We start from the raw sequence: 21,788 nt of genomic DNA on the forward strand, positions 1-21,788 counted from the left end.
TATAAGATTTTGAAAGGATTGGACACTCTGGCAGCAGGAAACATGTTTCCGCTGATGGGTGAGTGCCGAACCAGAGGACACAGCTTAAAAATACGGGGTAGACCATTTAAGACAGAGATGAGGAGAAACTTCTTCACCCAGAGAGTAGTGGCTGTGTGGAATGCTCTGCCCCAGAGGGCAGTGGATGCCCAGTCTCTGGATTCATTTAAGAAAGAGTTGGATAGAGCTCTCAAAGATAGTGGAATCAAGGGTTATGGAGATAAGGCAGGAAGAGGATACTGATTAGGAATGATCAGCCATGATCATATTGACTGGCGGTGCAGGCTCGAAGGGCTGAATGGCCTACTCCTGCACCTATTGTCTATTGTCTAACATCACAACAGCCAGTTGGCGTTGTTACATTTAACAGCAGAGCAGGAGCAGAATCAGCAAAGAATGGTACATTCACCTAGCCAGTAGCTGCAGCTGCTGCATGCTCAGATGCGCTGGTATCCTCCATCTGAAGCATCTCCACAAGAATGGAAGTCTCGTCAGTTTTGTTAAGTATTTAACTGCCTTTATCCAATAATTCAGATTTCTCTGTGGAGTGGTGTGCAAGGACAGACTGGATTTTATTTTCAGGTTGGACTTTACAGAAGGAGATTTTGAATGACTGGCTCACTTCCACTTGACTTGGAGGGGGCGGAGTGATCACTAAGGACTATGGATTTAAGGACTTTACTGGTAAACTTTTTTTTCCACATGGGAGGATACTGCAGATTCTATCTACTCCATGGACTAGTAATTTTTGCTGTTATAATCATTGTATGTTGTGTGTAAATAGCTTGCTGAAGTACTGGCAGTAAGATTCTTATGAAGAAGGTGCTAGTGCCATCGAGGTGGTCATCATGGAATGATAAATGGACGGATGCGATTTTAAAGAGTTAATTTGCTCTGCTGACCTGCAAGAAGGCCATCACCACTCCCTTACTACCCGACGCCTAAAGGAAGAATGCCTCATCTTCCGCCTCGGGACCCTTCAACCCCATGGCATCAATGTGGATTTCACCAGTTTCCTCATTTCTCCTCCCCCCCCCCCATCTTATCCCAGTTCCAACCTTCCAGCACAGCACCATGTCCTATCTGTCCATCTTCTTTCCCACCTATCCATTCCACCCTCCTCTCTGACCTATTACCTTCACCCCACCTGCATCCACCTATTGCACTCTCAGCTACCTTTCCCCCAGCCCCACCCATTTTCCCTCCACCCCCCTCCCATTTATGTCTCCATCCCAGAAGCTCTCAGCCTCATTCCTGATGAAGGGCTTTTACCCAAAACATCGATTTTCCTGTTTGTCGGATGCTGCCTGATCTGCTGTGCTTTTCCAGCACCACTCTAATCTTGACCTGTAAGAAATTGAATACCCTGGGGTAGTGTGGTGTGTCTTTGTCTTATAGGTGGGATGTGGGAGGTTTACTTGGCCATTTCCTTGCCACTCGGAATAATTTACATTGATTTCTGAATAGGGATGAAAACAATAAGAACATCATAGTTGGAATTCTGACTTCTCCCTGTACTTAAATAATACAATTCACACCAGATCTGGCCATTAAGGGATGATTTGCATTACATTGTTTCTGGAGGTGAGGTGGTCACTTGGCATCTTGATTGGCATGTGACTGTGAGGGGGATTGGCTGGGGTTTGTCTTGAGTGGCATGTGACTGTGAGTGGGATGGCTGGGGTTTGTCTTGTGGGCATTACTAACTGTGATGTAAAGACTTTGTGTAAAGGAAGGACTGTTTCCTTTGTTCAGAGAGAGCTTTTCCATGACCCCGTAAGCTCCAGAGAGAGCAACCCTGGACACGACTCGCAAACCTGGTAAAGAGTGTTCAGGGTTTCTCCAAAGCTTGTACTGTACTGTACTTAATAAAATTTGGTAGCTGTTGACAGAAGTTGGTGTCTTGCAGTTACATCAAGTGTGTAAGAACCTCAGGAAAAAGAGCTTGATGACATGGATATCCAAACAGCTATTATTTAAAAAGATAGCATAATCTCTTGCTTTTTTTGGGTGAGAGTAAGACTTGGAGGCATGCAGAATCCTATGACATCAGCACTCTGTCATTTGCAGATCACTGACTATTGGGGAGTACAACTGATGTAGTGGCACTGTTGCCTTACAGTGCCAGCGATCCAGGTTTGATTTGAGCCACTGGCAACTGTCTGTGTGGAGTTTGCACATTCTCCTTGTGTCTGTGTGAGTTTCCTCCAGGTGTTCTAGATTCCTCCTACAATCGAAAGATGTGCAGGTTTGGTGGATTGGCTATGCTAAATATATGTAGTGTCCAGGATTTTGGTCTAGGTGGATTAGCCAAGGTAAATGTGGATAGGGTAGGAGGCTGGGGCTGGCGATGATTCTGGATGTCAACTCGATGGGCCAAATGATCTCTTTCCGCACTGTAGGGATTTTATGTCCTGGGTACACTTTCTTCTATTTACACTCCCATCATGTGCTCTTCTGGCTTTCTCTTGCAAAGGATGATTGAGCATCAGATTCTCCTTAGTACTCTGGTCGATGTCAGAATAGTATACTTGACAAGTCTCAATTCCCCGACAAGTCTCAATTCCCCGACCTGCCATTTATCCCTTTTCAAAAGTTCAATTATTCACATTCACAAACGTAAACCTGTGATGATAACTCTGTGGTTCTGGTTGAAAGGCTGTGTTTAAGGTCTGAATTTTATGGTTGTGGTGTGGTTAGAGAGTATAATGCCACCCCTTCTCATCCCATATTCAACTTGAAGTTGAATTAGGTAAAGTGGGAATTATGCTCTTTGAAAAAGAAGTTATCTTACCTGATATGAAGTAACACAATGGCTGCTTCCTTTCTGCTTCTCCAGCCAAACACATTATTGCAGCAGGTGCAGAAACAGGCCCTTAACTAACCATTAAATGGGCCAGTTAATGGCATCATTGGCCTAACGGCAGGCCTATCAGACAGCTTGTGTTTGGATGGAAAAGCAGACCAATTTTAATTTGTGCTCACGCGGTCCAGCAAGTACTCTGGCTGGTGGGCCATAAAGTTTCCCCAATCTCCATTTCTCACAACAGTTAACTGTGTAAGGGATGGTGGCTCAGTGGTTAGCACTGCCATTCATAGCACTAGGGACCCAGATTCAATTCTAGCCTTGGGTAACTGTCTGTTTGAACTTTGCACATTCTCCCGTGTCTGTGTGGGTTTCCGTTGGGTGTTCCAGTTTCCTCTGACAGTTCAAAAATATGTGGGTTAGGTGGATTAGCTATGCTAAATTGCCCTGTAGTGTCCAGGGATATGCAGGCTAGGTGGATAAGCCATGGGAAATGAAAAGTTATGGGGATATGGTGTGAGGCTTGGTCCAGGTGGCATGCTGTTTCCACACTGTAGAGAATCTGATTCATAGCACCCATTGGTATTCATGACTGCCACTGTCTCACAATAGCTGCACGTTTTCTTTTACCAGTGGACCCAATTGAAAATAATACACTGAAAAGACAGCTGAGCTCGTTATGGAATTTATTAACAAACTGTTAACTGGAAGCATTTGCATTGCTGTCTCCATTCCCTTGGAAAAAAATCACAACAAATTCTAAATGTGTGAAAAACCACTGATACTATCTGAAATCATGATTTCCCCTCACAGGTTTTAGAGTGTGACAGACAATTCAAAGAGAAACAGGAATGAACACATATCTGTGAATAACTGATATGTGGCCACAGCTAATATCTAATTAAAATGTTGATTTGTGGGAGAAAGATGAGACATAGCAGGAAAACAACATTGAGACCTTTCTCCGTAACTAAACAAGAGCAATTTCTTAGTTTTTTAAATGACATATACTGCATTATTATCAAGATGTAAAAGGTAAAGTTGCCATAGGGTTGCTGTCTCATTACAGGGAGATGACTGGTGGTGGTTTAACCGGAGGGGAAGAGGTTGAGAAGTTGAGACCTTAATGATAACCTCAGCTGGTGCAGAATTAAATCCACACCATTTGACATTGAAACTTGGACAAATGGTTCAGAAATGTTAAAAAAGTAATCATATTTTTGCTTCAGAGCTTTTTCATAACTTCTTTTCAACAAAATTTACATTGTTTTATTATATAACCAGTGAGGATGAGCCAAAGAATTGCAGATACTGAAAATATGAAATAAAAAAATAAAATTGCTAGAGAAACCCAGCAGGTCTGGCAGCATCAGTGGAGAGAGAAACAAGCTCATGGGAATATATAAACAAGAGTAGGGCATTCAGTCTTTTGAGCTTATTCTACCGTTTGATAAGATCTTGGCTGATCTGTGGCCTTTGGCCCTTATCCCTTAATACCTTTGGTTAACAAAACAATTCTCATATTTAAAATTAACAACCAATCCAGCATCCACCTATGTTTATGAAAGACAGTTCCAAACATCTTGGCAGAAGAGGGCACTGCAGATGCTTTTGCCCGAAACATCAATTTTCCTGCTCCTTGAAAGTTGCTTGACCTGCTGTGCTTTTCCAGCACCACTCTAATCTTGAGTGCCAAACATCTACCTCCCTCTGTGCATAGACGTGCTTCCGAATAGCTCTCCTGAACAGTCTGAACATACTTTTTGGAATACCCCCTAGTTTTAGAATCTCCAATCAATAGAAATTGTTTATTCACCCAATCTTTCATATCTTGAAGCCACTGATCAGACCACACCAGCCCCAACTCCCCATTTCTCAGCACCCTTCCCTAGTCCTGACGAAGGGTCCTGTCCAATACAGCTACTCTTCTGCTCCTCTGATTCTCCCTTACCTGTTGCCCTTTTTCCATCCCCACACTCTATCTACACCCGTAAAACTCCAAAGTTCTAGAGAAAACAGGAGTCAACATTGAGTTCGGTGACCCTTCCACAGATAAAAAAAAATCAGAGAGTTTGCTAGGACATCTCAGCAGGTCTTGGCAGCATCTGTGGAGAGGAGACAGTGAGCTCTGCAGATGCTGGAGATCAGAGTTGAGAGTGTGTCGCTGGAAAAGCACAGCAGGTCAGGTTCCTCGAATGCTGCCTGATTTTATATAACCAGTGAGGATGAGCCAAAGAATTGCAGATACCGAAAATCTGAAACAAAAAAACAAAATTGCTAGAGAAACCCAGCAGGTGTGGCAGCATCAGTGGAGAGAAAACCAGCAACACACTCTCAGCATCTGTGGAGACAAAGCCGAGTTAACTTCTCTGGTCCAGTGACCCTTTCGAAGAACCTACCAGACAAGCTGAGTCTTTCCAGCAATTTCATATTTTGTTTCTGATGTTTAGCTTCTGCAGGTCTTTGGTTTGTTTTGCTGAGTGAACCTTTCTTCAGATTCTTCTCTCTCTCTACAGATGCTGCCTGACTTGCTGAGTTTCTCCGACAATTTCTGTTTTCGATTCGGAGCATGGTTTATTACAGCTTTAAGCGGCTGGGAAATGAATCTATGAGAAGGTCGCGACAACCTCTCACCGTCTGCCCCACCACCAGCGGCCATTTCGTTGACGTCACCGGCGACTCAGCGCAGGCGCGCAGCGGGGTATTAAACGTCATCAAAGGCAGACAATGGTGGGTAACTATGACACCGGCTTTTCCTTGGTAACCGCGCGGCAGGCCTAGCAACTCCTCATCTAAACTGACAAAAACTTACAGCGAGCCCCATCGGTCAACTCCTCCCTGCACAAGAGCGGGTGGGGAAATCAAACATCACACATTTGAAAGCCCCATAAACACACGCGTGCCCTCAGTTACAGGGCATCAACTCGTGAGGCAGGGTGATAGCCTGTGAAAATAATTTTTAATCGGGTGATAAGGTCACGGGACCACATTACCACAGAAATTACGACATCAAAAAGCTAGGAAAAAAACACAAACGCGATATAATCATCACCTCCACTCCCAGCACGCCTTTCGCTGCTCCAGCAGTTCGCGTCCTCCTCTCCATGAACTAGCCCGCTGCTCACTTCAATGCGCTCTGGGACTTGTAGTTCGAACGACTCATGTTCCACCCGCAAAGCCGACGGCCATGGGCTCGGCAGGAAACTACAATTCCCAAGAGGAGGCGCGACCCCGGCGCATGCGTATCTGTCCCCACAGTCAATCAACCTGCCCTCCCTCTCTAGCTCTCTCCCTTTCTTCACGGCTGTCTCCTGCCTTCAGTAAAAGGGATTTGTTTCGTTTCGCTTCATAACGGAAACTGAGGGTGGAAGGAGAAAGAGGAGGAAACAGAGTACTTCCGTGTTTCGTCTCCCACTCAAGAATATTGGTGATAGGAGCAGTCTTTCCCATTATCAACTGACTATGACACTGTGAGCATTAACGACTATATATACATATATATTACATAGACTGGTTGTACTATAATCAGGAATAATCAATGAAACAATGTTGCAAGGATCTAAGAAAAAAGACAAACGTATTCTGTCGGGTACGTGTCCGGATCCCAAGTGCCAGGCTCGGTTGTTTTTCCCAGCCTATGGAGTCAGTATAGAATGTACTGAATGCGGCCAGCGCCATGAACAAAGAAATCTAGTCAATATAGAGGAAGTCACCGACCCAGATGTGGTGCTGCACAACCTGCTAAGGAATGCTTTGCTGGGAGTCACCGCCCCAAAAAAGGGCACCGAAATGGTGAAAGTGATGGGACTGTCCAATTACCACTGTAAACTGCTGTCTCCCATCTTGACCCGGTATGGCATGGATAAGCAAACTGGGAAAGCCAAGCTCTTGAAAGCGATGAACCAAGGGGAAATGTTTGATTGTGCCCTGTTGGGTGACAGAGCTTTCCTTATTGATCCAGAGCATATTGGGACTATGGGTTATGGAAAAGACCGTTCAGGGAGTCTCTTATACCTCCACGATACCCTTGAGGAAATCAAGAAGGCAAATAGTAATCAAGAGCGTTTAATCCCTGTACATGTGGATGGTGATGGTCATTGTTTAGTTCATGCTGTGTCCAGGGCTTTAGTAGGAAGAGAACTTTTTTGGCATGCTTTGCGTGAAAATCTCAAACAGCATTTTAAGGTAAACCTGGATCGTTACAAAGCATTATTTCATGATTTCATTGATGCAGCAGAATGGGAGGATATCATTAACGAGTGTGATCCTTTGTTTGTTCCTCCTGAAGGAGTACCTTTAGGTCTACGTAATATTCATATCTTTGGGTTGGCCAATGTGTTACATCGTCCAATAATTTTGTTGGATTCCCTGAGTGGAATGAGAAGTTGTGGTGATTATTCAGCTACTTTTCTCCCAGGATTAGTCCCTGCAGAAAAATGTTGGGGTAAGGATGGACAGCTAAATAAACCTATTTGTATTGCATGGAGCAGTTCAGGACGCAACCATTATATACCTTTGGTTGGGATAAAAAGGGGTCCTTTACCAAGGCTTCCTTTGAAACTGTTGCCCAAAGCTTGGGGTGTACCACAGGAGCTTATTCGGAAGTACATCCAGTTTGAAGATGACAACTGTATTTTAGGAGGTGACCGAAGTTTGCAGGACAAGTACTTGCAGAGGCTAGTTGCTGCCATGGAAGAAATTTTCTTGAAGACACATGATATTCACCCTTCTCTGGTAGCAGATGTTCATCAGTATATATACAGAAGGACAGGGGTGATTGGAATACAACCTGAAGATGTTACTGAAGCTGCAAAGAAGGCCGTAATTGAAAATCGTTTGCAGAAATGTTTGATTTGTGGTGCTCTTTCTGAACTTCATGTGCCTGCTGAATGGTTAGCTCCAGGAGGAAAGCTGTACAACTTAGCTACAAGCACCTATGGCCAACTGAAACCAGACAAAAATTACAGCTTTCCTGTCAATCATCTGGTCTGCTCATATGATCCTAAAGAAGATGTACTGGTGCCAGATTACAATTTGAGTCACTTAACATCTTGCAACTGGTGTCATGGTACTTCTATGCGCCATGTCAAAGGGGATGGTTCTGTTGTGTATTTAGATGGAGATCGAACTAATACCAGATCTGCTGGAGGTAAATGTGGTTGTGGCTACAAGCATTTCTGGGAAGGAAAGGAATATGATAACCTACCTGAGGCATTCCCAATAACTTTGGAATGGAATGGGAGAGTGGTTCGAGAAACTGTTTATTGGTTTCAGTATGAAAGTGATGTGACGCTAAACAGTAATGTTTATGATGTTGCTATGAAGCTTGTTACTAAGCATTTTCCTGGTGAATTTGGAAGTGAAATTTTGATTCAGAAGGTTGTTAACACTATATTACATCATACAGCTAAAAAAAATCCTGATGAATATACTCCGGTCACTGTTGAAGGGGCACACAGTCGTAGAGTTGGTGACTTGCAAGATGAACCAGCATCAGAACCACATTTACCAACCAAAATAATTTTAATGGGTCAGAAATCAAAGACTCTGCATAAAGAAGAACTGAACATGAGCAAAACTGAACGAGGTATTCAGCAGAATATTACCGACCATGCAGCTACTGTGCAAAAGCGGAAAACTGACAAATTACGCCAAGATCAGAAGGTACCAGGCCAACCATCCTCTCCTGGAATTGTTAAAGATGGGTCATCGTCTGCTCCAGCCACTCCCATTAAGTCCCCTTATTCCACATCACCATCCAAAGTAAAAAAGATTAGAGTAACCACTAGCGATGGACGACAGGCAACACTGACTCTTCAAGCATCTGTAACATTTTCTGAGTTTCAAGAAAGCATAGCTAAAGAATTTAGCCTTCCCCCGCGTTTGCAATGTATACGGCATGGCTTTCCTCTGAAGGAACTGCACCCACCTAAAGTGGGATGGGAGAATGAGGTTTTGCCTCTGCAACACGGTGATTGTGTTTCTGTTGAGATTCTGAAAGACAGCAAGGAATCTGTTCCTGCTGCTTCAACATCTGCAGCTCATTCCTGGAAAACTGAAGAACCTGAAGCATCTGGTAGAGCTTCCGTTAAGGAGATGCAAGAGCATATTGATCTTGAAATGTCTTCCCTCTGCCTTCTAGCAACCTTAATGGGTGAGAAATTACATTATCTTATTTTTATTAATTCTGATTAACTTATGTAGGAATATTATTGTGATAGGATTCTGCAACTGGGAGCTATTAAAATGAAAAGAAAACTTAAAAGTGGAAAGCTGATGTAAATGCTAAAAATATATTAGGTCAATCAACACCGGAGAGTGAAAGATTACAGGAAAGTTCACATTTTATGTTTGAATTGTTATTGATTATTTTGTTTCGCATTATTAATATTGTGAAACAGGGAGCAATATATTTACTTTCCAAATTATTTTTAAGAAACGAAATAGTCTATGCTGCAAGGCTATAACTCTATGTTTCTGAGTTTGTGAGCATATGTCTTGAGGATGTGTTTTGATGTTGTAAGCAGCAAGTGTGAAGCAAGAGAGCAGTGATGCAGTCGGTACCATGATGTGTCAAAGTTAATATATCACCACCCGGCTGTTCCTTGATCATAATTAGATTATGTGATGTCAAATGTTTTTGGGACAGTAGAACAGACTGCATTGTGGTTTTGTTGCAAATTCACTTTATAAAATATATTGACATTTGTTGCGCATTAACAGAGTATTAGTTTTATTAAGTTTGTTCCAGAACTTAATATGTTTATACTGTTTTCTGTGTTTACGTCTTTGACATCACAAATTCAAATATAATCAGCAGAATTATATTTCCACATTGATTAGTAAACATATGCATTATCTGATAATTTCATCCAATCATTTGAATGTTCAGATGAGAAATGGTTAAGATTAGATTCCCTACAGTGTGGAAACAGGCCCTTCTGCTCAACCAGTCCACATTGACCCTCTGAAGAGTAACCCACCTAGACCTATTTCCCTCTGACTAATGCACCTTGCACTGTGGGCAATTTAGCATGGCCAATTCACCTGACCTGCACATCTTTGGTGTAATTTGTTTCTTTTTAAGGTCTTTTAAGACTTCTTTCTCACTGGGTATTTTTGCGGTAATATAAATTAGGTGTAGAAATGGGATAGAACTTTGGATGAAAATTACTTAATTCAGATACACTTAACTAGTAAAATAAACAATTCACTGATTTTTACTTATTGTTATTAGTATGTTTTGTAAATATTGTAGTTTATATGATTAGCGAAGGTTTGAAGAGTCTGTTTGAACACCAGTCCGATTTTATAGGCCGCATTCATATCTGAAGCCTTGAACCTTTGCACTTTTTGAGTTTGCCATGATTCAAAGTTCAAACTTCTGTTATTATTGCAGTGGAAGTAAATCCAGGCATATTATGAAGGTCCCAAGCTTAAGATGACTGAAAAAGCATGATTACATTAGATTTTGGAACATTTAACCACGTTATGGTGAAAATTTTCCAATTCTGTCCATTTTATGTGAAAATTGAAATAAATGTCCTGATGGAATATAATGATTTTCGCCTTCTGATACTGAAGTTGTTCTTTCCTCTCCCAACAACAATTTTCTTGTTTTTAATTTTCTGTTAATTAAGGTAGTTTCATCTTATTTGGAGGAAACAGCAGTTTCCAAAGTTTGTTTCAGTACTACTGTGCTATTTTCAGCACAGTTCAGTCAATTATTGCACTACTACACTAAAATTATTGTATCTCACCCTCTGTATACATTTGCAATTCCAGCAGGAATTTGGGTAGTGGGCAGGAGTAGAAATTGTTTTTTTATATTTAATTAATGGGCTGTAGGCATTGCTAGCTAGTCAGTATTTATTGTCCACCTGTAATGGTCTTGACAAAGTGGTAGTGAACTCCCTTTTGAATCACTGCAGTCCTTGGGGGGAAGGTACATCCACAGCATTGTTGGGAAGGGAGTTCAAAGAGTTTAACCCAGCTAAGGTGAAGGACCACAATGTAGTTCTCAGTCACTATGATGTGTGGCTGGGAAGGAAGCTTGCAGCTGGAGGTGTTCTTGTGTATTTGCTGTCCTTTTTTTTTAATATAATAAAGGTTATGAGTTTAGAAGATGCTATTGAAGGAATCTAGGTGAGTTGTTATAGTGCAATTTGGAGGAGGTACACACTTTAGCCATAGTAGCCACCAGTGATGAATGGGGTAGCATTCAAGTGGGCCCTTTTCTGCCCTGGATGTTACTGAGCTTCTTGACTGCTGGTGGAGCTGCATACAGTTTGAAATGAAAGGGTTATTCTATAAGGTGGGATTCAGTAGCTCAGACATTCAATCTCCATAGTTTAGAAGAATGAGAGCTGCTCTAATTGAAGCTTAGACAATTCTTAAAGGGCTTGACAGGGTCAGTGTTATGAGGCTTTATCCTCTATCTAAAGAGACTACAACAGGTTGAGAATAAGGATTTAAGCATTTAAAGTAGGGTAAGGGGATCTTTCTTCACTCCAAAGTTGTGACTCGTCAGAATTTCTCTACCCCACAAAGTAATGACTGCTCAATTAGGTTGTATTCCAGAAAACTGGTTAGTGAAGCATAGAACTGGAACTAATCACTCTGCACTTCTTTATTAACTTAGACTTATACATTAGAAGCATACACCATCTTACTAAATACGCCACCTTACTAAATGAACTGTGGATGCTGTAAATCAGAGACAAAAACAGAAATTGCTGGAAAAGCTCAGCTGGTCTGGCAGTATATGTAGAGAGAAGTCAGAGTTAACATTTTGGGTTGAGTGACCCTTCCTCAGATGTTAGATGGGTTAAATTTTGATTATGTTGTAACATTAGCTGTAATTGGCACAGGCTAATACTTTAGACATATGGATTCAAATCCCATAAGAGCAGCAAGTAGATTTTTTTTTTAAATTGATAAATCAGGACTAATTCTTCTAATGTACATGAAACTATTGTCAATCATCATAAAAACCGATCTGGTTCACAAATATCCTTCATGTAGGTATTTTTATGACCAAGTTAATTGACCTGCTGAGCTTTTCCAGCAATTTTTATTTTTGTTGTTGTAATTGAATAACTGGCCTCTGTTTTCAAATCGAACATTTCAAGACTGTAAACCTTTTTCAAAAATCTGCAAAGTCTACTTTTCCTATCCACATGAAACATTTTCTTCGTTTTAAATTTATTACCTATGTTTATGTGTGTGTGTTTTTAAGTTTTGGTTTATTACTTTTTGAGGATTAGTGGGTAATTAAATGAATGTTCCTTGCAGTCAACAAAGCATTATAAGTTTACTCCTTAATTTTGGCCTAGTTAACTATGTTATAATTGAAATGAGATAGCTGAATGCTAAAATAAGAAATAAGGCGGTTTTACGGCATAGCAGAAGAGTCCATGCCTCTGGACTAGAAGGTACGGATTCAAGTCCCTCCTCCCTTACACATGTCCAACAAATTGATTTATGACAAAGAAATCAAAATATTTATTGCAACTGACCAAGCAAAGTTTACAAAAGAGCGAAGCCAATTCTCTCTCTTCACTTGGTCATAAAAATACCTACATAAAGTATATTTGTGAATCAGATGGATTTTTATTATAATAGGTTCATGAACAGCATTTAAGGAAATAGTGCTGATTTATCAATTATTTTCTTTAAAATTCTACTAGCTGACCTCATGGGATTTGAACCCTTGTCCCTAGAGCATTAACCTGTGCCAATTACAGTTAATGTTACAACATTGTCAAAATTTAACCCGCTTCTCATCTTTGCAGAGAAATGAAAGTGCCTGTTGAAATTGCTTCTTTCATTTTCAGACAACCAGTGATGATTTTTGTGTTTGTTCCATTCAAATTTCAGTTAAATGTGGAATAGTGCTTAGTCACGATGGAGTTTTTAAGAATGAAAAACAGGCCTATGAGGCAATAGAAAATTAGATATCCTTGTATTTATTCCTGCTTAATTTTTTCTGCATGCACTTCAGTTGGGAGATTTATCTTGATATCAGTAGGTGAGGAGTATAAGCTGTAATTGTTTAATATCATACATTTGGCACTTTATACATCATTTGTTGTAAGCTGTTAGCGTTCAATCCCATTGATCCTCATTTATTGCAAATAAAAAAAAACTATTCAAATTGTACCCTTAAAGATACTTGGATCATTGCAGGAGTCCACTTACATCTGAAGAGAGAATAGCTTTTTAGAACTTTATTTAGTGTGAAACAGGTCGGCCTTTAAACATGTGGTAAATCTGAAAATTCAACAAAAGGATTAACTAGCGAGTTAGAGTTGCACTCCAGTTTGACAGATTAAAGTTACTGAAATTGAATAATGTAAATTAAGTGGTAAATATAATTAATTTAGAAAACATTTGGAATTTTCTATCTTAGGCTGAGATCAAATACACACACAGTACATGTTATGTTGCTCGTACTTTAAAATAACTAATTCATTCTGTAGTGTCCATGAAGTTTATAATGCTGAAAATACTTGGATTGTAGAACAATGAATTGGATTGCTGGAAATTTACCACATCAAATATTTCTTGGCAGATTTTAAGAATGAACTGTTTAATTTTTCACAGACCATTATGGTATATGTATCTCTTGAATGGCCTTGCAGCTGGAAGCAGCTGAGGAGCAGCAGAATGTTTTTAGAGGATAATCATGTGGACTTGTACACTTTGAAACTTGTTGCTTTATCTTTTACTTACACTGTTGCAGCTCATGTGACAATGATGTTTTTTTAGAATACTGTTGGTGGATTGCACAAGATTTCAGCACGTGCCTGAGCTGCTTGAAGCAATATTTAAATTCTGAGACTCCAGCGCATGTTTGCGTCTTCAAACCCTGGCAGTATACATGCACTAAACCAAGTGCATTGGCAGTAGCTTGTTCAGGCAGTTGCGGTTAATTCTTATTAGGTAGTTGTAAACGATTGCAACAGGTGATCTTTCTCCTGACTTTATCTTATTTGTGCAGAATAAACAGTGATGGAGAGAACTAAATAGTGTATACTGAGATACACTATTGCGTAGCTCTGAGATGCAGTGGGATCCAGGTGCTCTTGAGCAGGAATCACAGGAAGTTGGTATGCTTGTTCAGCAAACAATTATGAAAGCTAATAAAGTGTTATAGATTATTTTGAGAGTAGTGTGGTAATGGTGAGACGTGGAGAGATTTGCTAGAATGCTGCTTGGGCTGGGTGTCTTGGGCTATGGGGAAGGATTGGCCAGGTTAGGGTTTTCTTTGGAGCAGTAATAGCTGAGTGTGAACCTGATAGACATGTATAAAATTATGAGGGCATAGAGAGAGTAGATGGGAAGGTCTTTTATCCATTAGTAGAGAGGTCAATACTCAAGGGCCAAAGATTTAAAGTAAGGAGAAGAAGACCAAGACGAGGGTTCAAAAGGATTTTTTTACCTAGAAGGAGTGAGATTCTTGATCTTAGTGCCTGAAAGGTTTGTTAAGTTGATTGATTTATTGTTGTCACATGTACCAAGATAAAATGCAAAGTGTTGTTTTGCATATTATGCAGGCAGATTGTACTGTACAAAATCAGAAGATCTTGTAGCTTTTAAGCAGTGTTTACTCACATTGCTATAACCTGCAGGGAAACGGGCCAAGAGTTGGAAAAGGGCATTAGTGTAATCAGATCTTTGGCGCAGACCCAATGGACTGAATAACCACCTGATGTGCTCTAAATGTCTGCGAGTCTATAAAAATTACAGAGGTTATGCTTGTCATTCAGGGTATTGATGACACCATATCTGGAGTCCTGTTTATAGTACTGGTATCCTTTTTTAAGGATATAAAGATGTTTGGAGCAGTTCAACATTGATTTTATTGAATACCAGGAACAGGTTAGTTGTCTTGTGAGGAAAGAATGGACAATACAGACTTGTGTCCACAGGCGTTTAAATCAGTAAGAGATGACTTGATTGAAACACACAAGAGTTTTGAGAGGTTTTGACGCCTTGGATGTGGAAAGAATATTTTGTCTTGTGGGAGAATCCAAAGCTTTTAAAAATGAGAGATCGCTAATTTAAGACACGTTCGAATTTCTTTTCAGAGGGTTGTGAATCCTTGGAACTTCTTCCTCAAAAGGCAGCAGCAGCAAAGACTTTCAATATTTTTCAGGAAGATATAGATATATTCTGAGTATATCTGGGTTATTGGAGTTAGGCAAGAATGTGGAATAATGAGTTCAGCCATAATCGTATTACATGGCAGAGCAGATTCAAGAGGGTGAGTGGCCCAGTCCTGCGCCTAATTCACATGGTCACCCGAATGTCCATTTTTCTGAGATAATGAAAGTATTACATAATTCTGTGTATAATTTTGAAGAAACAATTCTATGGTACAAGGAGATCAACTTATTACTGTTTAAAATCAAAAAGGAACCTACAGCATAATGCTAAAATATGATTGTTCTGTTTTATCTGAACTGAACCATTTGATTTAAATTCCTTCACTTTACAAAAACTAAGTTTCTTTTGTTATCACTTTTTCGCTAGTCAATTTAAATGAGTTCATTTTAACCAGCATTCTCAGTTTTGTTTTTGACTTGCTTTGAAATTGCACAAAGCACTTATATTCATGTATCTTATTGCTATTAAGCAAATAACTGACTAGTCAAGGAGGCAAAAAAAACACGCTTTGAAATGCTGAGTAAACAAACAATGACATTGACTTAGTAAATGAAGTAATAAGAGTACCCAACATTCTTTCACATATTGGAAAGAAAGAACAAAATATATTAAAATACGAAAGGGTGAAAGCACAAGATTGATGACACGTGTTTATTGCATCCAGCAATCAATTCCCCTGTTGGCATTCAGTGTTGAGGCTCACACATGGGCTGGGTTGAGTATCAGAAGACAGAGTTCATGTGGAACTGACAGCTACAATATTAGTAAAATGTTAGGTTACCATTGTATTGGTTTGTTTGTTCTTAAAAGAAACAAATTATTTAACATAGCATAGAACCACTTGTACATAAGCCTAATGTGAATTTAGATTGTACTGATGAAAATAATGTCATTATGAATTAGATGTCACCTAGAAATTTGTAGCTTTTCAATTGCAGTTCCTCTTTGTAACTGTTCACAGCCTCAGTTGCAGGAACATAGGATCAGAAGTAGGCAATTAAGTCTGTCAGTAGCTGATTGAGCAGTTCCCACTCTATTCCTATAACCCTGTATGCTACTGGTAGACAGAAATATAGTTTTAAAGTGTTTCAACTTTTAAAAAAATTACAAAGCTTTGTGCTTTGAAGAAGGTAAATGTTAATTTATTACATAACTATTGCTGAAATTCATTTGAGTAAAAGGTGGTAACATTATTAGCTAAAAGTATGTATACAAAAATTAAAGGTAAGGACAAATAATATGTATAAAGATGAAAGATGGTTCTGTAATTGAGTAATTTGAGGTTGATGTACAGATGACTCAGTAGGTAAGGCAGGCTTTGAAAGAGAGAAGTTTCTTCTTACTTCTGCGACACTTGTAGTTTGCATTGACTCTGTCAGCAAAACAGCAGTTGATTTATGAAAGCTTCCTCGAGTTGCCTTGGTGAACTCTCACTCTGTTTGAAGGTGTGTCTCAGAATCCTTCCAGCCTGTTTTGCCCAAAATTTCGGTTGTTGCAGCTCACCAGGTTATATGTGGTTGTGTGACACAATCACCTGATGAAGGAGCAGTGCTCCGAAAGCTAGTGCTTCCAAATAAACTTGTTGGACTATAACCTGGTGTTTTGTGATTTTTAACTTTGTACATCCCAGTCCAAATCATGACAAGATATCATAAGCAATTTAAAATGTAATTTGATTGCTATCCCAAAACTAGTGAATGATATTTCCACATTAAGTACAGTATTGGGTTGCCTAGGGCAGGGGCACAGAGCTTATCCATTATGTTATAATCAAGGTTGCTTGTAAGAGCTATTCACAACTACTAGGGCCATCCATTGTCAAGGCTTTTTTGTAGGTTTTTTTCCTTGGAAATGTTTATTGAATTTCAAAGGGTATTTTTTGATTTTTCCTGGAAAATGTAGTCTTGAACTGCAATCCACAAGGGTAGTCGTGTGATGTCTGGAAGTCATTTTACAAGATCTTTTTTGTCCATTTTAAAGACATTAGCTTTGTTTAATGTCACACTCACAGCACTTCTCATTAAAAAGTTTAGAGTAAAATAAGTGATTGGTACTTATACATGGGATTAAGATAGAACTTCATAGGACGTAAACATTTATTTTCAAAGAAGTATTTATTTTAAACGTAATTTTACTTCAAGGCATGGGACTGCCTCAATTTAACAAATTAGTTGACACTATTATTAAAGTCATAATAGAGAAATTTGCCATTCCACAAATATGATCATTTTCAGGACCTATGAGGTCCAGTAATTCTGAATTTAGTAAGTGAGCCAAAAGTCTAGTTGTAGTTCATTCACCAAGGTAGAAGCTTTAAAGGATTTTTATGACAAGTGTGAAAAGATAGTTTTTAATATTTTCTAATCCACTTGTTCAATGCTGTTATTATATGTCTGTGGAGCAGGTAGAACTTAAACCCATGCCTCCTGGCTCAGAGGTAGAGGCAGTACCCTGTGCCCCGATGCAGGCTTTAATCAGTTTCATGATTCTACTGATTGCAGTCTGGCCAGGCTGCAACAGAATATCCTATATGGAAACATGGATTCATACATCAGAACTTCCAGATTTCCACATTTAACTGCGCATCTGATTGTCAGAATCAGAGGAGTAATGATCTTGAATGCCAACAGTGCCACCATCATTACTAATGCAAAATGAGGCCATTCTAACATGCAAGCTGTTTCATGTTTCCAGTTTTATTTTGATTTAAGGTTGTTGAAGCACCGTTAACTAATTTGTTAAATTCAGGCACTCCCATGCCTTGAAGTAAAATCTCAGGACAAGTAATTCACCTATTCTTGCATGCTTCCTAGTACCTGTTTAGAGAACATATTTGATGAACCTTGGGATTGAGTTATTAACCTATCTTAGTTAGAGCCATGCAGAGCATCAAGTCCAAAAATATACAGTGGCTTAGTTGTTAGTGCTACTGCCTCACAGCGCCTGGGACCTGGGTTTGAATCCAGCCTTGGGTGACTCTCTGTGTGGAGTTTGTGTGTTCTCCCATGTCTCCATGGGTTTCCTCCAGGTGCTCCAGTCTAAAGACATGTGGGTTAGATGGATTGTGCGTAGTGTCCAGGGATATCTAGGTGGGTTAGCCATGGTAAATGCGGGATCTCGGTGGGGGTACTCTTCAGTGGGTTGAAGCAGGCTCAATTGGCTAAATGGCCTCTTTTTGCACTGTAAGGATTCTATGATTCTAATGTGAAACGTGTTTTAAATTAAAATTGGTTTCAGATGAAAGTTATGCTAGTTGAATTCAATTATATATTCCAAAACACCATAATTAGCTATTAGCGAGGCAAGTAATTATTACCTTTTTGTTTCTGCATAAGGTCATCTGATTGAGATTGCCATTTAAGAAGTTACAGCAGAACTAGGCTATTCAACCCTTCGAGACTACTCTTCCATGCAGCGAGATTATGGTTGATTTGATAATCCACAACACCACTTTTCTGCTTTTTCCCCATTACCCTTGATTCCCTTACTGATTAAAAATCTGTCTATCTCAGGCTTGAATTTTTAAAAAAACTTATTCATGGGATGTGGGTGTCTCTGGCTAGGCTAGCATTTGTTGCATTTAATGACCCAGCCTCAGAATTCTGCAGAGTGACTGCCTTCCTCATCTTTATCTTAAATGGGCCAGCCCTTACTCTGAGATTATGCTTCTGATTGTAAACCCCACCATACCCTGACAAGTCCCCTAGAATTTTGTATGTTTCAATAAGATTGCCTTTAATTTTTCTACACTCCAATGAGCACAAGCCCAACCTACTCCATCTCTCCTCACTGGAAAAACACTCCAGTCCCAGGATCAAACTATTGTGCCTTCTCTGGGCCACCTCCAATGCCACTATATCTTTCCTTGGGTAAGGGGACCAAACTGTTCACTAGATTCTATGTGTTGTCTGACTAGTGCCTTCTATAATTTTAACAAAGCTTCCCTATTTTTATACTCCATTCCCTTTGAGATAAAGATGAACATTCGCTTTCCCTGTTACCCGCTGAATTTGTATGTTGGAATTTTTACGGACAATGACTTATGATTCATTCACAAGGACTCCCAGGTCCTTCTGTGCTGTAGTCTTTTTCAGTCTTCCTGTATTAGTTAGCTCCACTATTCATCCTGGCAAAGTGCATAACTTATATTTTTCAACACTATACTCCATCTGTCAAGTTTTTGCTCACATCCTTAATCTGTCCAGATCTCTCTGCAGACTCTGTGCATCATCCTCACCATATGCCTTCCCACCTATCTCTGTGTCATCTGCAAATTTAGCAATAGTACATTTACTTTCCTCATCCAATTCATTTTGTAAATAACTGTGGCCCCAGTGCTGATCCCTTAGATACTCTACTAGTTACAGGTCGCCATTCTGAAAATGTCCTATTCCCAACTCTCTATTTTCTATTAATTTGACAGTCCTCTACCCATGCTAATATACTACCACCAAAATTCATGGCCTCTAGCTTATTTTGGGTGGCACGGTGGCTCAGTGGTTAGCACTGCTGCCTCACAGCGCCAGGGACTTGGGTTCAATTCCTGTCTCGGGCAACTGTCTGTGTGGAGTTTGCACATTCTGCATGGGTTTCCTCCGGGTGCTCTGGTTTCTTCCCAAAGCCCAAAGATGTGCAGGTTAGGTGAATTGGCCATGCCAAATAGCCCATAGTGTTAGGTGTATTAGTGAGGGGTAAATGTAGGGGAATGGGCTGGATGGGTTGCTCTTTGGAGGGTTGGTGTGGACTTGTTGGCCTGTTTCCACACTGTAGGGAATCTAATCTAATGTGTGGCATCTTATCAAAAGCCTTTCTGGAAATCCAATTATATTACATTAACTGCTTCCTTGTTTATCCTGCTAGTTACCTATGCAAAGAATACTAATAAAGTAATTGTGAATGATTTTATGCTCAGAATTATAACTTTTCATTTTATCATTGTTTAGGTGAAGATGTTTGGTCTTATGCAAAGAAGTTACCACATTTATTTGAACAAGGTGGAGTATTCTATAACACAATGAAGAAAGATGTAGGTAAGATGAATCATGATGCATTTTTCATCACTCTATATTACTTATTTAATAGGCGAGTACTTTTTTTTGCAGTTGTAAATTAGCGTTGATATGTCTCTGCTATAAAAACGACTAAACTACAAGTGTCATTTGACAGCTAGCTGCTAGGAGACATGATGTGCAAAGTAGCTGTCTTAATGTAGTGAACTGTACTTGTATTTCCACTCGACAAGGAAATGTCACAGTCTTCATGTGGAAACATTGTTATTATTCTGCCTCAGATTGTGAACTGAAATGTGCATACGATTGCATTTCTTTTCTACTTGATTGTTTTGAGTGTCGGAACTGTAGTGCTTGGAATTACTCCAAACCCATTTTCTCTTTTAACTTCATGCTTGTTTAACTACTTTGTTAATAAAGGAAAACTTTCAATACTTTGTTGAATGAACTTCAGGAAGATGTTTTTTTAAATTGAAAAGCACCCTAAATTGTTTAATATTATGATTGGAGGGAAATTTAGTGGATTGCTTTTAACAATTATTGCTGAATCTTTTGCTGTCACCCAGGCATTCAACATACATATTTGAGAATAACTAGCATTACATTAATTAAGCAATTATCTAAGTGAATACTTAAAGCTTTCTGCTATTGCAGTGGGCACACAACACAATCAGATTATCGTTAACTTGATTATTGATAAATAAAGATGTAATGGTATGTAACTCATAGCTAAGTTTATTGCTAGGTTTAATACTTTTGTAAACTACACAGCACAGAAACAGTTCTTTTATTTTGTACCAGCTCCACTGGCCTGAAGTTGACATTGTCAAATGTGGCACAACTGAAAGATGCACACATCATCATCATATCAGCTATGTTCTATCTTTTTATGTTGTCTAAACATTTTGCTGTGTTCCAACCACTGGCTTCTGCTTATATCTCTGCAGTCTTGAAAAGCACCTATTGATCATTCATATATATTTTCGGTCCATTACCAAGCTTTCATACATCATATATTCAACTGCCATAAGAGATGGGACACTAATTATTTGTGTCGGTGTACCATTTTGGAAGCTATGTAAGATAGTAAGATTGTTGCCTCCTGATCATGCTGACCTTTATGCTAGTTTTTACATAAAATATTTTTCAGAACTCTTATTGCAGGCAAACCTTATATTCCTTTCATAAAGGATATTGAATACTAACCCTTTCCAAAACCCCCACTTTCCATGTATGCTCTCCCACTCTGCTTGCACTCTCCCTTTCCCTCTAGTGGTTGGAACATGGAATTCTTTCCACAAACTATTGTTGAAGCAGAGTCCCAAGTTAGAACAGTATCCACCTTTCAAAATATATTAGCTGTAAAGTGCTTTGGAACTTCTGAGTTTGTGAAATATACTAAAAGGCAAATTATTTATTCAGAATCTGTTAATTAATTTAAATGAATTAGATAGTTGCTTGGCAAAAATTACTTGAATGATATGGGAAGTTAGCAGAAGAGTGTGATTGACTAGATTACTAGAGGAAAAAAAATCAACAGATTTAGTGTCCTGAATAAGGTGTTGATTTTATTAAGGAGGAGAAAGTGAGGACTGCAGATGCTGGAGATCAGAGCTGAAAATGTGTTGCTGGAAAAGCGCAGCAGGTCAGGCAGCATCCAAGGAGCAGGAGAATCGACGTTTCGGGCATGAGCCCTTCTTCAGGAAGGAGGAAAGTGTGTCCAGCAGGCTAAGATAAAAGGTAGGGAGGAGGGACTTGGGGGA

The 21,788-nt window shown here is 39.6% G+C and overlaps 1 protein-coding gene and 1 long non-coding RNA gene across 2 annotated transcripts in view; one reads left to right on the plus strand and one right to left on the minus strand.

The window, feature by feature from the left end:
* LOC122549437 overlaps positions 1-5,665 on the minus strand; it is a 17,930-nt gene extending 12,265 nt beyond the window's left edge. The window contains exon 1 of the long non-coding RNA XR_006311530.1: positions 5,245-5,665. This is a non-coding gene — a long non-coding RNA (uncharacterized LOC122549437). The remainder of the gene's footprint in view (positions 1-5,244) is intronic.
* A 274-nt stretch (positions 5,666-5,939) lies between these two features.
* The window catches only part of vcpip1 (valosin containing protein (p97)/p47 complex interacting protein 1), a 29,895-nt gene continuing 14,046 nt past the window's right edge, over positions 5,940-21,788 (plus strand). The window contains exons 1-2 of the mRNA XM_043689264.1: positions 5,940-8,999; positions 19,960-20,046. Of these exons, the coding sequence (XP_043545199.1) occupies positions 6,392-8,999; positions 19,960-20,046 (2,695 nt within the window). The 5' untranslated portion in view covers positions 5,940-6,391. The remainder of the gene's footprint in view (positions 9,000-19,959; positions 20,047-21,788) is intronic.

The sequence above is a fragment of the Chiloscyllium plagiosum genome, chromosome 4 (assembly GCF_004010195.1).
Source record: "Chiloscyllium plagiosum isolate BGI_BamShark_2017 chromosome 4, ASM401019v2, whole genome shotgun sequence".
In the NCBI taxonomy this organism is placed as follows: domain Eukaryota; kingdom Metazoa; phylum Chordata; class Chondrichthyes; order Orectolobiformes; family Hemiscylliidae; genus Chiloscyllium; species Chiloscyllium plagiosum.